We start from the raw sequence: 18,273 nt of genomic DNA, 5'->3' as shown, positions 1-18,273 counted from the left end.
TAAGGGAATTGACTGTTAGAGTAATCAGAAAATACAATGTTCTAATTCTTGCTTTGCATAACTAACAGGCAATTAACTTTCATTGACTCATGATGTGAAAAGTGATCGAGAGGCGTAGATCCTTTGCTTTGGTAACAGTCTGTCAGATGGGAAGAATGTTTTTCTTGACAGTTGATTAGGGGTTAAATGAGCTGAATAAAATTGGTAATTTTTGCTGCTTTTCCCACTTAGCGTAACAGCTATTATATGAAGCATTTTTCCTTACATTAGTTGTAACAACTGTTTTTAACTGATTAGCCCTGTTGGAAGAACTGGTTTTGATTGACAAAGATGTCATTTCGGTGTTCTCAAGATCTACAAAAATGGCTGATCCATATAGACCTTGGATCAAAGTATCTTTATTTATTGACTTTGATAGACTTGTGTCTGCTCTTGAGCAAACTGCACCTCTTAGGGAAGCACATGCTTGATCTGATCGAGGAGGAAGGGAGCAGCAGCATCTCACACCTCCATAAGGTGGTACCTGCCTGTATCTATGGGGAACTACATGGCACCAGAGGAGTGTTACCTCAGCTCCTGCAGACCAAGCGGGCATCACCTCACAGCAGATCTGTAAAGCCACAGGCACAGGCTCCAGTCATTCACGGTTTTGGAAGAGTAACTGCTCTCCAAGTCACCAGGCGCACCAGGAGATATCGTCCTGCTCTCACTCACTGTGAGTGGCGTCAGTCCATTTGGTGCTCGCTGACTCTAGACGGCATAAAAAAAGTAGCTGGGAGAAAAGAGGGCATTTTTTGAGCAGTGGGAATAGGGAAAAGTCAACCCTGAAAATTCTTCCAATGAGCTCTAACTCTCAGTAAGGCCTCGTGTAAGCAACAGCTGTGGTTAAACTGGTGCATATCAGTAATCATCACAGTATGGCTCCTGAAAGGAATGGGCATGTTTCTTTTGAGACTGGGGAAAAAGCAAGTGGGAGTGCGTTGCTGTGGAAAATGGTTACATAAAAATCCCACAGCTACAGGTCTGGGTTTGTTTTTTTTCGGTTGTTGTTTTTTTTTTTTTTTTTGTGTGTGTGTTCTTGAGCTATTTCTCCTTATAGGCTCAGGAACTTAAATTGTTTCATAGCAGAATGTTTTTCAATCATTTTTTGTTTGTGGATTCGCTTCCTCCCACACCTTCTCCCTCCTCCTGTACAGTTTAAGCTCTTATTTAATGATCTTTAGGCTACAAGAGGCTTGATTTTATGGCCATCTTAGAAGTAGTTCTTGAACATAGGTTAAAATATACCATCTCTGTCCAAATGAAAACTTCAACCATGGCTCTAATACAATCAGCTTGAAGAGTTCTGATGTGTAGGTAACCACCTGGAGTTTTTGTTGGTCCATGTTTTGATAGAGAGTGATGTATTCGGAGGTAAATTATCAGGCTCCTTGGGAACACAGGGTAACAGTCCTTCATGTGCAACAGAGTTGGAGAATTCATCTACTGGAGTACTGCTGGTTGTGATCGTCTTACAGCAGAGCACACGGGGGCAGGCAGCTGTTCACAGCCCCTTGAAAAGCGCTGTGCTATTACATTGGCGATATTTGGAAGTTTACAGTCGTGCTAAAGTCCTACAGTGAAATATCTTTTCAAAATTTTAGATCAAAAGAGAAACACTAGAACATCAACAGGAAATAAAACATTTTTATTGAATATCTGTGTAATATGTATGTTATTTTAACGACAATTGGAAAACTCTACTGTGGGAAGTCACTACACAAAGTGAAACAAAATATAAACCACCTCATCAAAAATGAAGGTAAAATACGGCTAAAGTTGTCAGCTCGCGGGCCACGAGCGATATGGCAGGATAAAACACCCCAAACATTTCTACAAGATACAGAGAAAACCCACACAGAGAAACACTCAAGCAGGCAGTAAATATACACAAAGGCAACTAGGATCTTTCTACAGCATCAGATTCTAATACTTCACACAGCTTTGTCAGAAAGGTACATGTGGCTTCCTTGAGGATGAAAATGTCATCTCGGTCACACGGCAGGTTCAGTCTCTGAGAATCATCGTACCTTACCAACCAGTTCTACGGTGACGTTCAGTCTGGCAGTGTAGGAAGAGAAAGCATTAAGAATACCTTAACACAATGAGTCAGTCCTGGCAGTTTGAACCTGCAGCTATCCTGAATGAACAACTGAAAGTTGGAGACCATGAAGCTCTTATGCTGGAAAGCTGACTGTCTACTTCTTCTCTTTGGTGGGGTTTGGTCCTTAAGGTTAAGGTTTTAAAGTATTCCAGCTTGATGCTTTGCATGTATGCGCCTGTTTCTATCAGAAAATGTCTCACTTGTGTTTTTTCCGTGTTTCATGTAAAAAAGAAAGAAAATGGGTCTTGCTATTCTCACTTTTGGAGGTGGGGAGAGATCCAGGCTTTTATTCTCCTCTCACTTCTTTGCTGCTTCTTTTACCCTCAATGTACTGAAAACGGTGCTTGGCCATCACCGCCCTGACTTCTCAGGTCAATGCCTCTCCCAGAAGCAGAGCTTCCGCAGAGGCTGCGGAATTTAGTTTTCAGTACACAGGTCTCTGATTACATTCGTCTTTGTCTTCAGTAATTTCTTTTGGATCGGATTGATAAGACCGTTAACGGTTAACTTCTCATGCCTCCCTCCAAAAGGTATAGCATTTCCACATTTCTGGGGTAGTTTGCATGGCTGAAAATAACGAACTCTTCAAAGCATTATAAATATATTCACAGCTTGGGAAGATAAGCGACGGGCCTCAAAGGACGGGACATGAGATAGAAGTGATGCCCTAAATGACTTGATGAGATGGTACAAGCTGAGATGACATGCTGGCTAGCCCTAAGATGAACTATCTACAGTAAAGCGGCGGGGGGCGAGGGAGGTTGGAAATGTAGAGTATTGCACAGGGCTTGACAAAATGCTGCGTGGTCAACTCATTCGATAGAGCATCCTTGTCCCCTGCATAGCTCTCCAGTTCTAAATTGGTCCATAATAACTAGAACTGCTTGTGCTATGCATTCCTTCGGCAGTGCAGTAGAAGGGAATGGCAGTATTATTACAATATCACTACGGAATAAATTGATTGCTATCCACTGAGAAAACTACATTTCTAAGCACACACGGCAGTCACAGTGATACACAGAGCAGTCTTTCAAGACTCTTATGGAATGACTAATAGCTTCATAATAGTGCCATTTACTACATAATAACATTGAAAACATTTAAAAACTCCTCCTGAAACGAGCATCTAGTATACAGAAGAGGTTGCTTCAGTTTTCTAGAACTTGTTCTTTGTTTTCACTTTTTTTTTAAAGGACAAATTAAAACTTAAGTATAAATAGTATATAAAAGGTCACTAGCTGTTCTCTTTTGGCTTACTTTGAAGTGCATTTAGAACTATGGCTAAATTTTGTCATCTTCTGATGGGATTACAATACTGTCTGTTTACCATGAAACTATTTTGTATAATAAACTCACACGGCTGTGTCTAAAAAATATTCTGCATTCCTTCTAATCTGAGTTAGTATAATAAAATATTTTGTTACAAAGTCTAATGTGCAAACTCATTATAATGTGAAATCGTGGATGGAATTCACAGTATGCAAATTTTGTATAAAGGTGATAACGGAGAGCTACTCTTGTTTTCATGGCAGCGTTTCGCTCTTGCTGCGTCTCCCCCCTCCCGTCCCCCCCTCCCTGCACAACCTCTGCAATGGTCTTACTTTGCGTGTTAGATGAAATCGTTGCCTCCTATGGAACTGCTTCCTCAACTTTCAATCTAAAGCCATTTCAGTCTGTTATGTGTTTGCTTTGGAATATATACAAAAAAACTATGGCCTGGCTTCTGGCTACGTCTCCTTGAGGTCAGCCATGGAGCTGCTCAGATCATGCTAAGTTGCCTGTGAAAGAAGTCTACCCGATTGGATTTGCCCCTCCAAGATTCACTGTGGACGCGTAGCGTGTTATTAGGATGGTCCAGTTGAAAGCTCAGATTTAAGTTGTCCTTTAAGATGTCAGTGTAACACTACTAGTGCCTTACAAGTTGGAATTTTTTTTTCTGGAATGCAGACGATACAATAGTTACCCTATAATATATTATCAGCTCTCCTATATCTCAGTCAATTTACATAATTTAAAATAGAACATCTTATTAAAAACATCTAGATATACACAGATTAGGAAACGCTTACAACATACAAATACACAAACTAGAAATAAATTCTCAGCATACTGGTGTATATATACAACTGTGTGATACAATAAATAATTTCTGTCATGCTCTATCTACACATCATATTGCTTAAAAGAAGAGTAGATCTGGGGGGCAGTGGTGAAATGAAGCGCCTTTAGAGGGCTCTCTACATTTAAATTTGTGCAAATTAAAATGAGAATTTAAAAGTACAACTGATCTGTGTCAGGAACACATGGCTGGAAATGAAAGGACCCATATTACTGAGGTATTTACAGATACTGGCTAAAGAGCACTATGTGGGCAAATGCAGAAAGGCTTCTTCTTCTTTTTCTTCTTCATAATTTAATTTAATTTAATTTAATTTACTTCTTGACTGCCAGCATGGCATCTACCTCCTCCTCGGGCTGTAGGGTGTGCCACTGTGCAATGGGCCGCCGAGGGTTGGCCAACATGTCTGACCAGTGCCGCAGCTCCGCTCCGGTGCTGTTGTAGCCCACAAAGACTTTCCCGATGGCATCGTTCTTGCCAATCTTGTCATAGTCCAAAACAGTCACAACAATTTGCACTTTCTACAATGAGATAGAGAAAGACCAGTGAGCGTGATAGTGAGGGGAAAGGCAGGCAGGGATAAATCTCAGGACAGACAATGACAATAAAGACTCCATGTACAGGAAGGGGGTAAGTGTGTGACAGCCAGAGCAGGTTCCCCCAGCGAGAAGCAAATTCAAACTTTTGTCTTTGCTTCTTGTGAGCCTTGCAAACAAAATTAAGTTCACAACCTTCCTACTAACTTGAAATTTGGCCCTTTTCATCGAAGAGCTTCATATGGGAATCGAGGTTGATATTTTTCCTTTAAGAGATTAACAACCTATGGATTATTTTTTAATAATAATACTGAAGAATCAGACTGCTAGAAGTCTATAAGGCTACAAGTGAGATCTGAAGGTAAGGTAAGTCAAAAATAGTGCAATTTAATGCACCACTATTGCTTACGTAGATAAGTAAAAATTAGGTAAAACTCAGAAACAGCTCTACCCCAAGTTAATGGTGTTAGCAATGCCATGCTCTATTCTGTTAACTGCTTTTCTGCTTCCAAACAACTCTCATCCATCCATCCAGCATGCTAATCAGCTATTTTCAGATAAATTCAGAGGAGATCCCATACAGCCGCAATATACATATATGCATGTGGACCCATCTGTGTGTGTGCGCACACACCTAAGTAGATATACACTGTGTGTATTATATAAATTTATGTAGGAGTCAAGAAAACTGGCTGCATGCTCAGGGGAGCTGGAAAGAAGTACAAACCCCACTGCCTCGGGGCTCCGACACACCGGCACAGGAGTGCCACTTCTGCTGTGGAAATGGTGACTTCTGGCAAACAGGGTTAAACTATTCCCACAAAATCTGCGTGACCCCATCTGTCACAGCTCACAGACAATTTTCCATTCACTTAGACTGGGGCACACTGGGAGGTGATGTTCAAGCCGGGCGTTTGTGTACACATTTGTGTGCACATGCACACATTCCTTGCCATCAGGTCACTAATATTTGTTGAAAAAGCACAAACAGCTATTCCTTCAGTGGAGTGGTGTTCTTCCCCAACGGCACCTAAAACAGTAACAGCCGTGGGCTGATTTTACTAAACTGTAAACGCTTTTCCTTAGGGAGCTTTATTTTTAAAGATGAACATACAGTTCTTTTCCCGATTCCTTTCTATCCCATGGTAAATACACACAGCCTCTTATTCCAGTGTGAGTTTCCTGAATTGGAGGAAGAAATGCCCTGAAACACATTTCTTCCAGAAAAACCTTTTATTCTTAAGCATCAGGTTTTTAAATTTAAGATTTTAAATGTAGGTACAATCTGGATTTCTTACTACAATGATTGATTTCAGTGCTTGTAATAGGATTATCTTTTAAAAGCAACCGACTCTTTTAAGCATATCTGCCAGACCACACTCATGAGGTCTATTTTATAGAGTCCATTCCCTTACAAGATCGTACAATTCACTGAGCCAGAGAAAGAGATGATTCCAACAGGCACTAAAGTATTTATATAGTTGCTGATGACACAAACGTACATCAAACTCAAGACTCTCTCTCCCCAGAGCACACAAGATAAAAGGCAATATCCTGAAGCAAATATTTCTAGATGCCAAAATGATGTTTCGGTGTTGCTGTTCGCAATATACTCACTTTTAATGTTGATCGTACCTCCCCAAATGAACAATTATGTTTTAGATGCATGGTACAATCACAGATATAAAAAGTAAGCATGAGACTATTATTTTATGGTACAAAAAAAAAGTTGCCTGCTGTACCTAGAAGCTCGGGGATTAGTTACTATTACTAGTTACTATCAGATTTTTCTTTGGTGTTAATAATAAGACAAGAGCACTGTAAACAAAAGACCCTTTTCCTTGCTTTATAACGAGGTAACAACAGCTAGGTCAGATGATTAACTCTGAGATGATTTTCATCTCATGGTCTCTGGCTTAAACCTACAAAGAAATGTGAGCATCTCTTTGCCTTTGCACCATATATTAAAGGAACAACTGCGCTGCAAAACCCAAGAAAGAACCATCTCTGCTAATAAATACTTGGATTAGCAGTTTCCTCATTTTGATGAGGCATTATTTGGACTGAAAGGGCCTGGAGATGTTGCTGCCTACGGAGGCAATCTGTCTTGAAAACAGCAAAACACATGCTAGATCTGCCTGTATCAACAGGATTTGTCTTCCCAGTGGTGCTCTCCCGTTACCTTTCAAGACATCACTTTCCTTCCCTCAAGAGCTAGAATCCACATTCACTATTAAATCGCTGAAAATGTTAATGTTTGGCTCATTTTAAATTACATAGGTGTGCTGCTATTGAGCTGCTTACCCTCCATGATCTCCCTTGTCTTCGCTCTCTGACCACCATAAAACTTGTGTAACCATTATTTTTTTATTTGACTGTGAAAGTTTGTTTAATGACTTTTACATGAATTACCCCAAAGTCACAGTGATTCTTACCATATTAAGTCTAAATAACATTTTAAAAGTGTTTTGCTAAAGATGAAATCATTTCAGTAACCATAATAAAATCACCTCTAAATATAATCTTTTATAACTAACTCCAAAATACACTGGCATATGACCAAAGTCCATAATTACAGATTTTAAATTGAGGCTAGATACTGAAGTAAATAGCTATAAAGTCATTCTAGTAAACTTATCAAAAAAAGCACAAAATATTTAACTGCTAAACTGCAATACTTTTTAAAGGACCTATATCCACCTTAAAAACTGACTTAGAAGACAAACTGGCCAAGTACCTACAGAATGCACCTAACCATGCCAAAACTCAGATTTGCTAACTTGGAGGTGCCCATTCCAGTTCTCCAGTCCTGTCCCCATTTGGAAATCAAGACATTCATTGCCTAAATTGCCAGAGGCTCAATTTGATTGACCTTTTTTTTGCCTCTGGGTCTTTGATGCTTGTTATGAGATTTTTTTTTTTTTTTCACAAGCACACAGACCAGTTCGCATTAAAATCAATAGGAATTAGGCCTCCCTGGATTTCCCACTTTTTGATTCCTGGAGTCCACAGACACCTGTACATGCTGTGGGGCATGATGAAACTCCAAAAGGGGCTAGGCAAGCATCCAAGTCACTATTCCTAGTGCCTCACCTTGTCTAGTTTTATTATCTTTGTTGGTACCAAGTCAATAAAAACCAAGCGCACAGCTTTAGTTGAAATGGAGGCCTTGGCTCCCGGGCTTCTCTCCAGTACACTTGCTATAAAAATCCAAGACACAGAGTCTCAAAACCCGTACCATGCTCTCATCTAATCAAGAGGTGTCCGTGTCCCTATTGCCTGGGAGTTTTCCCTGGCAATGTCTTCTGGCTCTGAATTTGTCCCAAGCTGTTTAAACCCTCACAGTAGCAAGGCACCCAAATCCTACCTAGACCTCTCTTACAAGCCACAAAAGGATGTATTCCCAGACTGCTTTAATTATGGTCATTCAAACTGGGAGGCCCCTGAAACTACACTTTCCACACTCAGCTCTGCTCTTAGTCTTGCTTAACATCTTGATGGTCACAGAGGTCTCCGGGGTGGGGGGAAGCCAACATGCAGTTCTTTTCTCTTCTGCGGATATTTAAACCAACACATCTTGCCCTGCCAAGAAGCGCTCTAAGAAGTGAGCAAAACAACAAAATGGTTTAACACTAATGGTAAAGGCTTAACAGAAATAGACGAGGCCTGCACCGACTGATCTTTATGTGGTTTACATTACCTAGATCAGAGCAGAGACCAAAGCCTCTCCCTTCTGAGCACACCATCCAACTAACAGGTGATCTAATGCTCCGTAGCCAATCATATACTTATCATATATGCAGAAATGATGTTGCACTCCCAACACAAGCCATAGGAACAGGTGACTAGACATTGAAGATACAGGTTCAAATTCACTTAGGGAGGGGAGTGAATGAGATGTGGGTTTCCCACATGTCTCCTGAGGTGGTTAAGAAGACCTTCTCTCTTGTGAGAAAAGGTTAGTTAACATCAGAAGACGTTAAATCTCACTGTTATGAGTGAGAGACAATTTGCCTCCCAGCAGCTCAAAGGCAGGTAACCGAGTCCCTGAGAAAAAAAATGACATGATCCTTTGTACTGGTATTTTCCACTGCTAATGTAGGTTACTTCAGCTCACCGTGCTGACTTCTAAGGCCCCTAATTTTAGGCACTGAACTCTCCAGGAGTAGCACCTGGAAAACTGCTGGAGCTACCATGAGGTGCCAAGAAAACAGGCACTGCAGTACTGACCCCTGAGATTCTCAAATATCTTTTCCAAGGAGCATAGGAATCACCAAAAAAGTTTTCATGGTGTGGTGAATAACTGAAAAAATCTGATTGTGTTTTTCCTTAAGAGGAATGCTGCAGTACTTTCAGCAAACAGGACTGATAAATGCACAGGGAACACAAACGCGACTGATGATGTCAATTTATTATTTCAAATAATTTGGGGAATATTACTATGTATTCCTTTTCTTTTATCCCTATACTTTTTTTGCTGGCACATTCCTTCACTATCTCCCTGTGGATTATTTTTTTTCAGAATCCATTTCTGTTAACAGAAAATGTCAGTTATCCATTTCTCACTGATGAATCAAAGCTTCGTAAGTACTGTGCATTTTATCATTTCCCTCTTGAAGCAGTCACACTCATCTAATGTAGCACAGGGCTGGCACCTAGGTGCTAATGAAGGCATGCACACGTGATAATTAACAAGATTCCTGTTAAATATTTATAAGGGCTGAGAAATAGAATGCAGAGGGAAGACAAAACAGTGTTTGACATTACCTGAATTTGCTCAAATGGTACTTCAAAGCTGAAAGACTCATTGTAGTAGGGATTCAGAGTGTTCTTTTTAATTGTAGTCTTTTTCTTCTTCAGCCTCTTACCATTCTGCATCAGATGGATCTTCACATAGGGATCTAAGTAATCAAGAGAAGAAGTAGAGCTAAGAAAGGTAGTTCAGTGTGTTATCTACAGATTTTAATCTTGCAAATTTAAGACTCAATAAAAAAAAAAGAAAAACCTTTATCAACAAACAGCCTGTACTTAAACAAAATCCTAATTTCCACTACAGAAAAACTCCTGTATGATTGCAAAGTGTTCTTGATGGAAAAAGGTACAAAACATTTATTGCATCACCTCCTTAACACTGTGAGGGAGGGGTAAGTTCCCACCTTACTTTGTTCTGTGGCTCATTAACCACCATGGAAATGTTTTTACTTTAACATTATTTATTTACTGCCAACATTTCCTGGCAACAGGGCTGTGGAGTGGTTTTCCCAGGAGCCGTGAGCACTGCCGAATGCACGCACGGTGGGCACAGGCTGGCTGCTCTGTGACTGCCCGGTAGCTCTTCACATTGCTCCCTGGGTGGGACCTGCACCACAGTTTTCCTGTCCTCTGACCTCCCTGGTGGGCTGCCACTGACACAAGGCGGTGTCTGTGGGTCTGGCACACGGACAGATTACATGGCAGGAAGGGGCTTTTCCTTTAAATACCAGTCCTCTACCTTAGTACTACATGCAGCTAGAGTCAGGTGTCATGCTATTGGTATAAATTATGAATTGGTTTTGCTACTCTCTGTTGAATTCCCATTGTTATTATGTATGACTTCTGCTGGCTAAGGAACAGAACGGATTTGGTACCTAATCAGGTACTCCTCATGCAAGCAAAACTCTCACGGCTGTTACTGCCATGAAGTGGTATCTCAGTAGTTACACTTGCAGTGAAAACTGCCTGCTTAAAAGAATAGTGGTATCAGCCTTTAATTTGTGACAAGAGCCATGTTGCCATTTAGAGAATGAATTAGAAGTTCCTCTTTCATGGCGGTGTTAACTAGCAGTACCTTCACTGAGCTCAGCTACCTTTCTGTTTAGGCCTACTATGAAGCACCATTTGAAGCATCTCAAGCTCATCCTTTTCAACCTGTATGGTATTGTCACTAATATTTGGGTAGGTAAATCCCTTGGCTTTAGGTAGCTGAACTGTGATGTAGGTTGAGCCAAGCCTTCCCTCTCGATGGAAGAAAGCTCGTAGGAGCTATACAAAGCACCAGACAGCCACAAGTAATATTTTGTCGCGAAAATTGAGAGAGCCTGAAAGCAAACTATCAAAGGAAAGCACTTCTCCTTTCCCTCCTGAGAAAAAGATGGTGCTACACAAGAAGAATGACAAATTAACACTGAAATTAAGTATCATCACTATGAGCATACCATATTCCATATTTTACAACTCTGCAATGAAATTCATGCTAGGTGTGTCCGAGAAGAATAATTGCAGTCTGCTACAAAGTATGCTTTATTGTGGAAGACCTAGGAGCTCGGGACAGTTCAGCTACTGGAATGACTTGATCACAGCCTACAGTCCCTTTGAAGGGGGCGTAATTTTGGTAGTGGACTGTTCAAGCCAGCGGTCAAGGGTAAAATAAGATCCAATGGCTGTGAGAAGGAACTAGACAAATTCTATCTTAGATATAGGCATGTACTTCAGTCATAAGACTACCGAAACAGCTGGAGTAGCTCCCCAGTGTCTGTGGTGAACTCTCTGTTACAGAAGGTTAAGATTCCTTCTCCTCAAAAGACTCAAGTTCAAATAGAAACTAAATCTGGGTAGTTTCACGCTCGAGGCTAGACAGGGGATTGCAAGGGTTCCTTTTGGCTGCACAATGTATGAATTAAGGAGTATCATGTGAAGAAGCCAACAGAGTTCTATTTCTTCTTGAATACTGAGTTCAACATCACTGCATACAGGGTTTTGAAGGTGGAAAACAGGTAAATCTGGACTCTTTCAATACAACATGATACTTGAGAAAAGCTCATCTACCTTATTACTTTTGCTGAGGCTCCATGCTGAATGTACAATTTTTTTGACATGTAAAATGACATTTTAGGTATAGCTAATATAGAGTAAGAAAGTTCAGTAGTCAAGGAGTCAGTGGTAGAGTGTCAAGATATGGGAATAAGATAAAATGCTGTTAAAATATAATTCAAGTAACTATATTTAGCTGAGAGGCTTAACAGTAGTAATACATTATTATTAAGCGGATTAGAACTTAAGAATTCTATTAAAATAAATGCAGCCAATATAAGTCAATCCTTTACTTATCTGTGCTTGTGCACAGACAATATGCACAGATTTGATGATTATTCATATGCCCATAAGGAACTGTATAGTAATGATTTATATAGTGATGCAGATATATTCCTATTTTGATAAACATTCCATATTCTAGACAAGGCCCTGAACCTATGTTTCTGTGGTTTCTTTTTCATGTCCAGATCAGCTCCTTATGCTTATCTGCCTGGGGATTTGAGTTAGGCTCAGTCAAATGCCAGGTTTTAAGTAGGAAAGATCCCAGTGGTACCAGATTGCCATGGTAGTGCAGAACTGTCAGTGGCAGAGGTCGCAAATCAAGCACAGAAGAGGACATATCATATGATACAATATCCTATTTTTTTTTTTTTAATCCAAGGGTAAAATTGTCATGCCAAACCAAATTCAAATTGTTTCTCACCTAACTGAAATCGTTTCTTCTTTTCTAGTTTCAGAAGAAAGCATTAAATCAGTTTACTCATCACAAAACCACTGCAAATCAGAACGGGGTGTCCAGATCAAGTAAGCAGATGGGCCATTAGAAATTTCAACTGAGTTTCTCCTCATTAGATTGTACATCCAATTCCTATTTCTTGAAGTATCCTAGTCTTACCTAGTTCTCCCCTCTCTTCATTCTTCTGTGTCTCATATATGACCCCCTCCACCACTGCACTATCATCTCCAGTTACACTTTCCCATATCCCACAACATTATCCCTAACTCCCTCAACTCCCCAGTAATCTATTTGCTTGCGATCTACAGAGACAACCTGATACCTAAGCATGGACTTTCTTGCGACTTCATGAATAAATCTCTAAAAAAGACAGGTTCTGTTCCACCAAATAACAGAAGCCAAACTGCTTGGAGTCAATTATTAGAAGAAGGGAGGATAATCAAAAGAAAGCAGAACCTCTGGGAAGTGTCAGTCTCCAGTGATTTTTCTGAGATAAGGTTTCGTGCTAATGGAAACATCTCTTCTCTCTACTTGCAACATAACCTCAGTGCTGGCACCATTACTCATGCTGAGTAATACTTTAATATGTAAATAGTCTCACTGAATAAGTGAGACTAGTAAGGATGACAGAACTGATATTACAGCCCAGCAATGATAAATTGTCTCTTAAGTGCATAGCCTGGGCATAAAGGGCAGAATTCTTTTGACCAAGTAGAAATGTCTGCATCTGATGCCAATGAAAATAAATAAGCATTTTTATTTATGTACTCTGGCTAGTTACCTAACTCTAGAGTAAACACCTGTCTTTAGTCAAATAAATTGCACCCCAAAATATTTATTTCTCTCCATTGATACAAGACAGCCTATCCGCTTCCATGTAAACAGTTACACTGAAGAAATTCCAAGTCAGAAGAGGTGAACATCACTGTTTTTTTTTTCCCTCCAGATTTATTCCTTTCAAGTAAACAGGGATTTTGATCCACATTACATCCACAGGTATCTGTGGATGGACCTTGTACATCTATCTGGAAGAAGGGATGTTGCATCTGGAGCACTATGGATGTCCCTCTGTCAAAGGGGACAGAATGGCTGTGTGTCCCTTGCTTAATAATTCATGTTAAGCAATGTGTGGGATTAAATAAAATTCTGCTATTTATTCCCTCATTAACGGTCTAGCCATGAATGCTAAAAAGATGTAAAATTCGTAACTAATTGTGCATTGTAGATTTTACAACAATGTCTCAAGGGAGGCTAGCTGAAGTGCTTTAAAAGCACTGGGGGACTAGCTGACACATTTTATTTTCCTGAAGTTTGAAGTAAGATGCCAATACATTATTTAAAGGATAACCGAAGTGGTATGTAATAGCAGGTAAAGATTTCTGGAGTAATTTGGACCATGAGACATATATGTACAATTAGAACCCTCTTAAAATAATGACTATCTTATCATCATCGTGTTGTAGAAAAGATGCACTTCATTATTAGAGGCTTTAAAAAGCAAATTTACAGCTGAAAGAAAATACTACAACTCAAGAGAGAGGAACTCAAGAATGACTGCTTGTCAGCGGATTTTAAGACGAAAAATTTGTTATAGGGATCAGTAGTTAATGAAAAATCATTTTCCATCTAGGTAGGAGAGAATTCAGCACAGAAATTTCCAGCTGTATAGATCTTCAGCAGAAGTGTCAACAAAGCACTCAGCTTGGAACGGTTTTACTGCAACAGTTTATTCTGACTGCAAACATAAGGATGGTACTGACCTTTGATAAATATTTGTAAGCCTTCTGTAATCTAACCAAAATCTGAAAAGCAACTGCCTAGAAAGTTGACAAATTTGAAAAACAATACAGGGACAGCATTGGACATGAATGGGTGTGCAATTACAGTCCCGAGCCTGCATGTGGGGGGAGCCTAATGGTTTAAAGAAGAAAGTTCCACACAGCTCTGTGCGGTGGTATCAGAAAAAACCCTCTACAAGCCTCAAGTAAGCCTAACATGATCCACAGGAAAAAAATAGAGCCAGAACAAACTAGTCACAGATATAGCTGAATAAAGTTTCATATGACAAAATACTGTAATAAGAAGATGTTCTCAATTGAAATGTAGAAATCAAGAAGAAATATGGTGCCAAAATTGCCTCCAGCTGTACTTTTGTCTTCAAAATGTTCGGGATAACTGGGTGCTAATTAGCACGTTTTTCCCCATCAGAGGAAAATTTATGCCAAACCTGTGCCAAAGCACACATCACTGACATTTAGAGCAAAGGTGTCAGCAGACAGTGGAGCTTCCATTCCAGGAAGCAGAACAAATTCCTGAAGAGCTTGGCAATTGATCCAGCAACTGAAGAAAATCAGGTGTTGAAATGCAGCCTTATAAATGAACTGAAAACACAGTTAGGACAGAGGTGACTCGCAGGGTGGCTCGTTAGTTGCACGCTAAAGAGTCATAATCGCTCCCAGCGGGGTAGAAAGGGAGGAAAGACCAAGCCAGAGCCTTAGACCAGAGCAGAGGCAGTGCTAGATTCAATATTGCACCCTTAACCTGTACCTTTTCCTATTCCGTGCAAACGCCCTTCAGACAAAGTTTTGGCTTTCAGGAGTGGCAGGGGGAAGAACAGCAATTTTATACAGCGAACAACTTTATTTTCTATAGAGACAGTGCCAGGGATGAAGGCTGACAGTATCAGCAATACCTGCAGGCTTAGCTTCTGCCTTCAGAGAGCGACAGCAGCGGTTGCCACAGCTGCGCTACGGAAAGCAGCAAGGCTCTGCTCTCAGAGCAAAACAGGATGAACTTTCCTGGGATTTCCCACAGATTTGCTGATCTTTCCCAAGGATCATGGGACATGATCCCTCTGTGGGCATGTAAACCCTTCTTTCCCGAGAGAGGGATGATTCACATGATGCCTGTGGTGTCCGGGCCACGGATAATTTGCCCTGACTTTTTAAATTTTGTTTATTCACGTATGGATGAGAGGGGGATAATTAAAGTCTCTGAAATAATGAGTTTAGAGTGATATTGTGCCTGGATTGTCTACACTAGTATTTTTCAGATGAATGGAAAGCTTCAAATGAGAAGGAGAGCCAGAGGGGCAAAATGTGTTATCTGGGGAAGAAACAACATAAGGTACAATTACTAAGAAGGAGTAAAAGTGCTATGGTACATTATAGATTGCATAAAAGTTATAGTTTATATTCACTGACACAAGCTGTTGAGCCTTCTACCTTCCTCCACAAACGAGAAAATTGAAGTTGCAGCATTATTTTTAAAGAGCAGTTGATGTCTCTAGGGAAATATTGGAAAACATTCTCATTAGAAACAATTCTCTTGGCATAAAATATAGGGTTTGTGGATTTTTTTGTTATCACATTTCCTTGAAAACAGGATTTTTATTTTTTTTTTTAAGTTTATTTGCTACATAATGTCCAATTCTCAGCTAATGTTCATATTTTGCTACTTTGGACCTCATCATAGTTTCCATAACCCCACTGGGCTGTAGATTACTCGATGTTATGGGTCAAATCTTTAGCTATAGCCTGCACTTGAGCAATACACAAGGGAAAGGTGGGTAGCAAAAGCATTTGCTGTAGATTCCTGTGTAGCATCTATGCCAGTCCTTACCCCAGCAAAACACTTTTAAAAATCACTTTAATAAGCAGGCTGAGGATTGAGCGGTATGCCTGAGAGATTCTCCCAACGCTGTCCAGTAGTGTACCGGACATGGATGGAGTTGAGAAACTGCAAGGAGACCAGATGGGCTGCCAGAGTGGCCCAGATAGCTGCAAACAGTTTAGTTAAAAAGACTCATATTACACTTGCTAACGTCTATCTGTGCCCCATGGGTGCATTGCTCCAGATTCAGCGCACTCACACACACAGAGTACATTGCCCATCAGGCCCTTTCTTCCTTATATTGCATGTCATGGTGTAACAAGTCAAATGACTTTGGATTATATATTTCCATCGGCATCTTTAAAAGAAGATACTGTAAGACTGCATAATTTATAAATGAAAACATCTGTAACTTCATATTCAATAACATTAGACAGATTCTCATGGAAATAAAGGAGTCCAATAATCCATTTATAGTGGGGAAGAAGGGGTTGGTATTTATAAGAACTAATGATAGCCTGCCTATGTGCTGGTTTTGGCTGCGACAGAGTTAATTTTCTTCACAGTAGCTAGTATGGGGCTGTGTTTTGGATTTGTGCTGAAATCTGCGTTGACAATACGGGGATGTTTTAGTTACTGCTGAGCAGTGCTCACACAGAGTCAAGGCCCTTTCTGCTTCTCACCCCACCCCGCCAGCGAGCAGGCTGGGGGTGCACAAGAAGTTGGGAGAGGACACAGCTGGGACAGCTGACTCCAACTGACCAAAGGGATATTCCACACCATAAGATGTTATGCTCAGCATATAAAGCTTTGGGAAGAAGAAAAAGGAAGGGGGATATATTCAGAGTTTTGGTGTTTTGTCTTCCCAAGTAACCATTATGCATTATAGAGCCCTGTTTTCCTGGAGATGGCTGAACACCTGCCTGCCAACGGGAAGTGGTGAATGAATTCTTGTTTTGGTTTGGTTTGCTTGCGTGTGTGGCTTCTCCTTTACCTATTAAACTGTCTTTATCTCAATCCACAAGTTTTCTCCCTTTTACTCTTTCAATTCTCTCCCCCATCCCACCAGGGGAGATGGAGCAAGTGGCTGCATAGGACTTAGTTGCTGGCTGGGGTTAAAACACAACAGCCTATAACAAAAAGTGGTAAATGGAGAGCGTAGGAAAGCAGTCTCAAAACAACAACTCTTCACTGTTGTGCAGTCAGATAAACATCAAGTTGCTACTGAAATGCTGAATTTAGAGAACTAGGGAACCCTGGGAAAAAGGAGGTGCTGTAAAACCAACAGTGAGCCAACAATTCCCTCACCCAAGAATCCCAAACTGAGGTTGCTGAATGTGTAGGATTGACAATGGAAACAGAAATGTTCACAGTGGCCTAAGAGCTATTCAGTCAGCACTCGACTGATTCCACCCACAGCGCTTCCAACTGGAACATAAGAACAAATGTTACACTGCCAGATGGGGAAAGTAGCAGAAAACTCAGGAAAAAAAGAAGCAGCCAAAATTCTTATTTAAAACCAGCACAAATCAGTGCTTATGAGCTTATGATTAAGTTTACTGCCAGAGCAAGGGCAGCTGATCTGCCTCTTTTGCATTCAAGCAGTTCATTCCAGCATAGTTACACACAGGCAAAACAAATAGTTCTGTAAAGCGCAGCAAATGTGGGTTGAACCAACAGGAAAATGCACCTTGAGTTTTGGCTGTGGGTAAACACAGAACACTCTTGTGGAAAAGCAAAGCAAGCAACCAAGCACTTTGTAAATGTGATTACACGGAAACTACAAGCATCAAAGCAGTAAACCTTGCTCCCCTACGTTTGCACCAAAAGGGGAGGAACTGACTGCTCATGAAGCTTGAATGTAGTTAGGAAGGGGAAAGACAGCATGGCATTTTAAAACTTTAACATACTAGAGAAGGGCACTTGCAACCTTAGATAACAAACACAGAAATAAAAAAGCTTATTGTAATACATCATGTTTGTATACAAATAGAATACAATAGCAACTAAGATGAGGCAGGCATTAGCATCAAATGGCAGAAAGGTATTAAGTGGGGCTGCTGATACAGGCAGACTCTCCAGTACAGGAATTCAGACAGAAACTAAAGCAAACTGGCAATCCTTCAGGCAGCAAATTCCGGCAGACTGCTGACTTTCCATTTATGTAATGCCTTTTGATGAAATAGAGAAAAAAAATAATTAAATTTATATTTATTAAATTGGTGGTACTGAAAATATCAGAAGATAATACACAGAGGCTTAGACGGATTCAAAATACTGTCCTCAAGTGAACTGGGGAGGAGGGAGGGAGGAATACACATTGACTGAGGAATAA

The 18,273-nt window shown here is 40.4% G+C and overlaps 1 protein-coding gene across 2 annotated transcripts in view; it reads right to left on the bottom strand.

Moving 5' to 3' along the window:
• Positions 1-4,576: 4,576 nt before the first annotated feature.
• Positions 4,577-18,273, bottom strand: part of SYT1 (synaptotagmin 1) — a 130,779-nt gene continuing 117,082 nt past the window's right edge. For both annotated transcript variants that reach the window (XM_086609960.1, XM_086609961.1), the window contains exons 7-8: positions 9,566-9,699; positions 4,577-4,783 (exon numbers count right to left, since the gene is read on the bottom strand). In XM_086609960.1, coding sequence (XP_086466086.1) covers positions 4,577-4,783; positions 9,566-9,699 — 341 coding nt within the window. The remainder of the gene's footprint in view (positions 4,784-9,565; positions 9,700-18,273) is intronic.

This window comes from Tauraco erythrolophus, chromosome 4 (assembly GCF_009769465.1).
Source record: "Tauraco erythrolophus isolate bTauEry1 chromosome 4, bTauEry1.pri, whole genome shotgun sequence".
Taxonomy (NCBI): Eukaryota; Metazoa; Chordata; class Aves; order Musophagiformes; family Musophagidae; genus Tauraco; species Tauraco erythrolophus.
The sequence above is the reverse complement of the archived record's forward strand: the minus strand, read 5'-3'. Positions and strand labels throughout refer to the sequence as shown.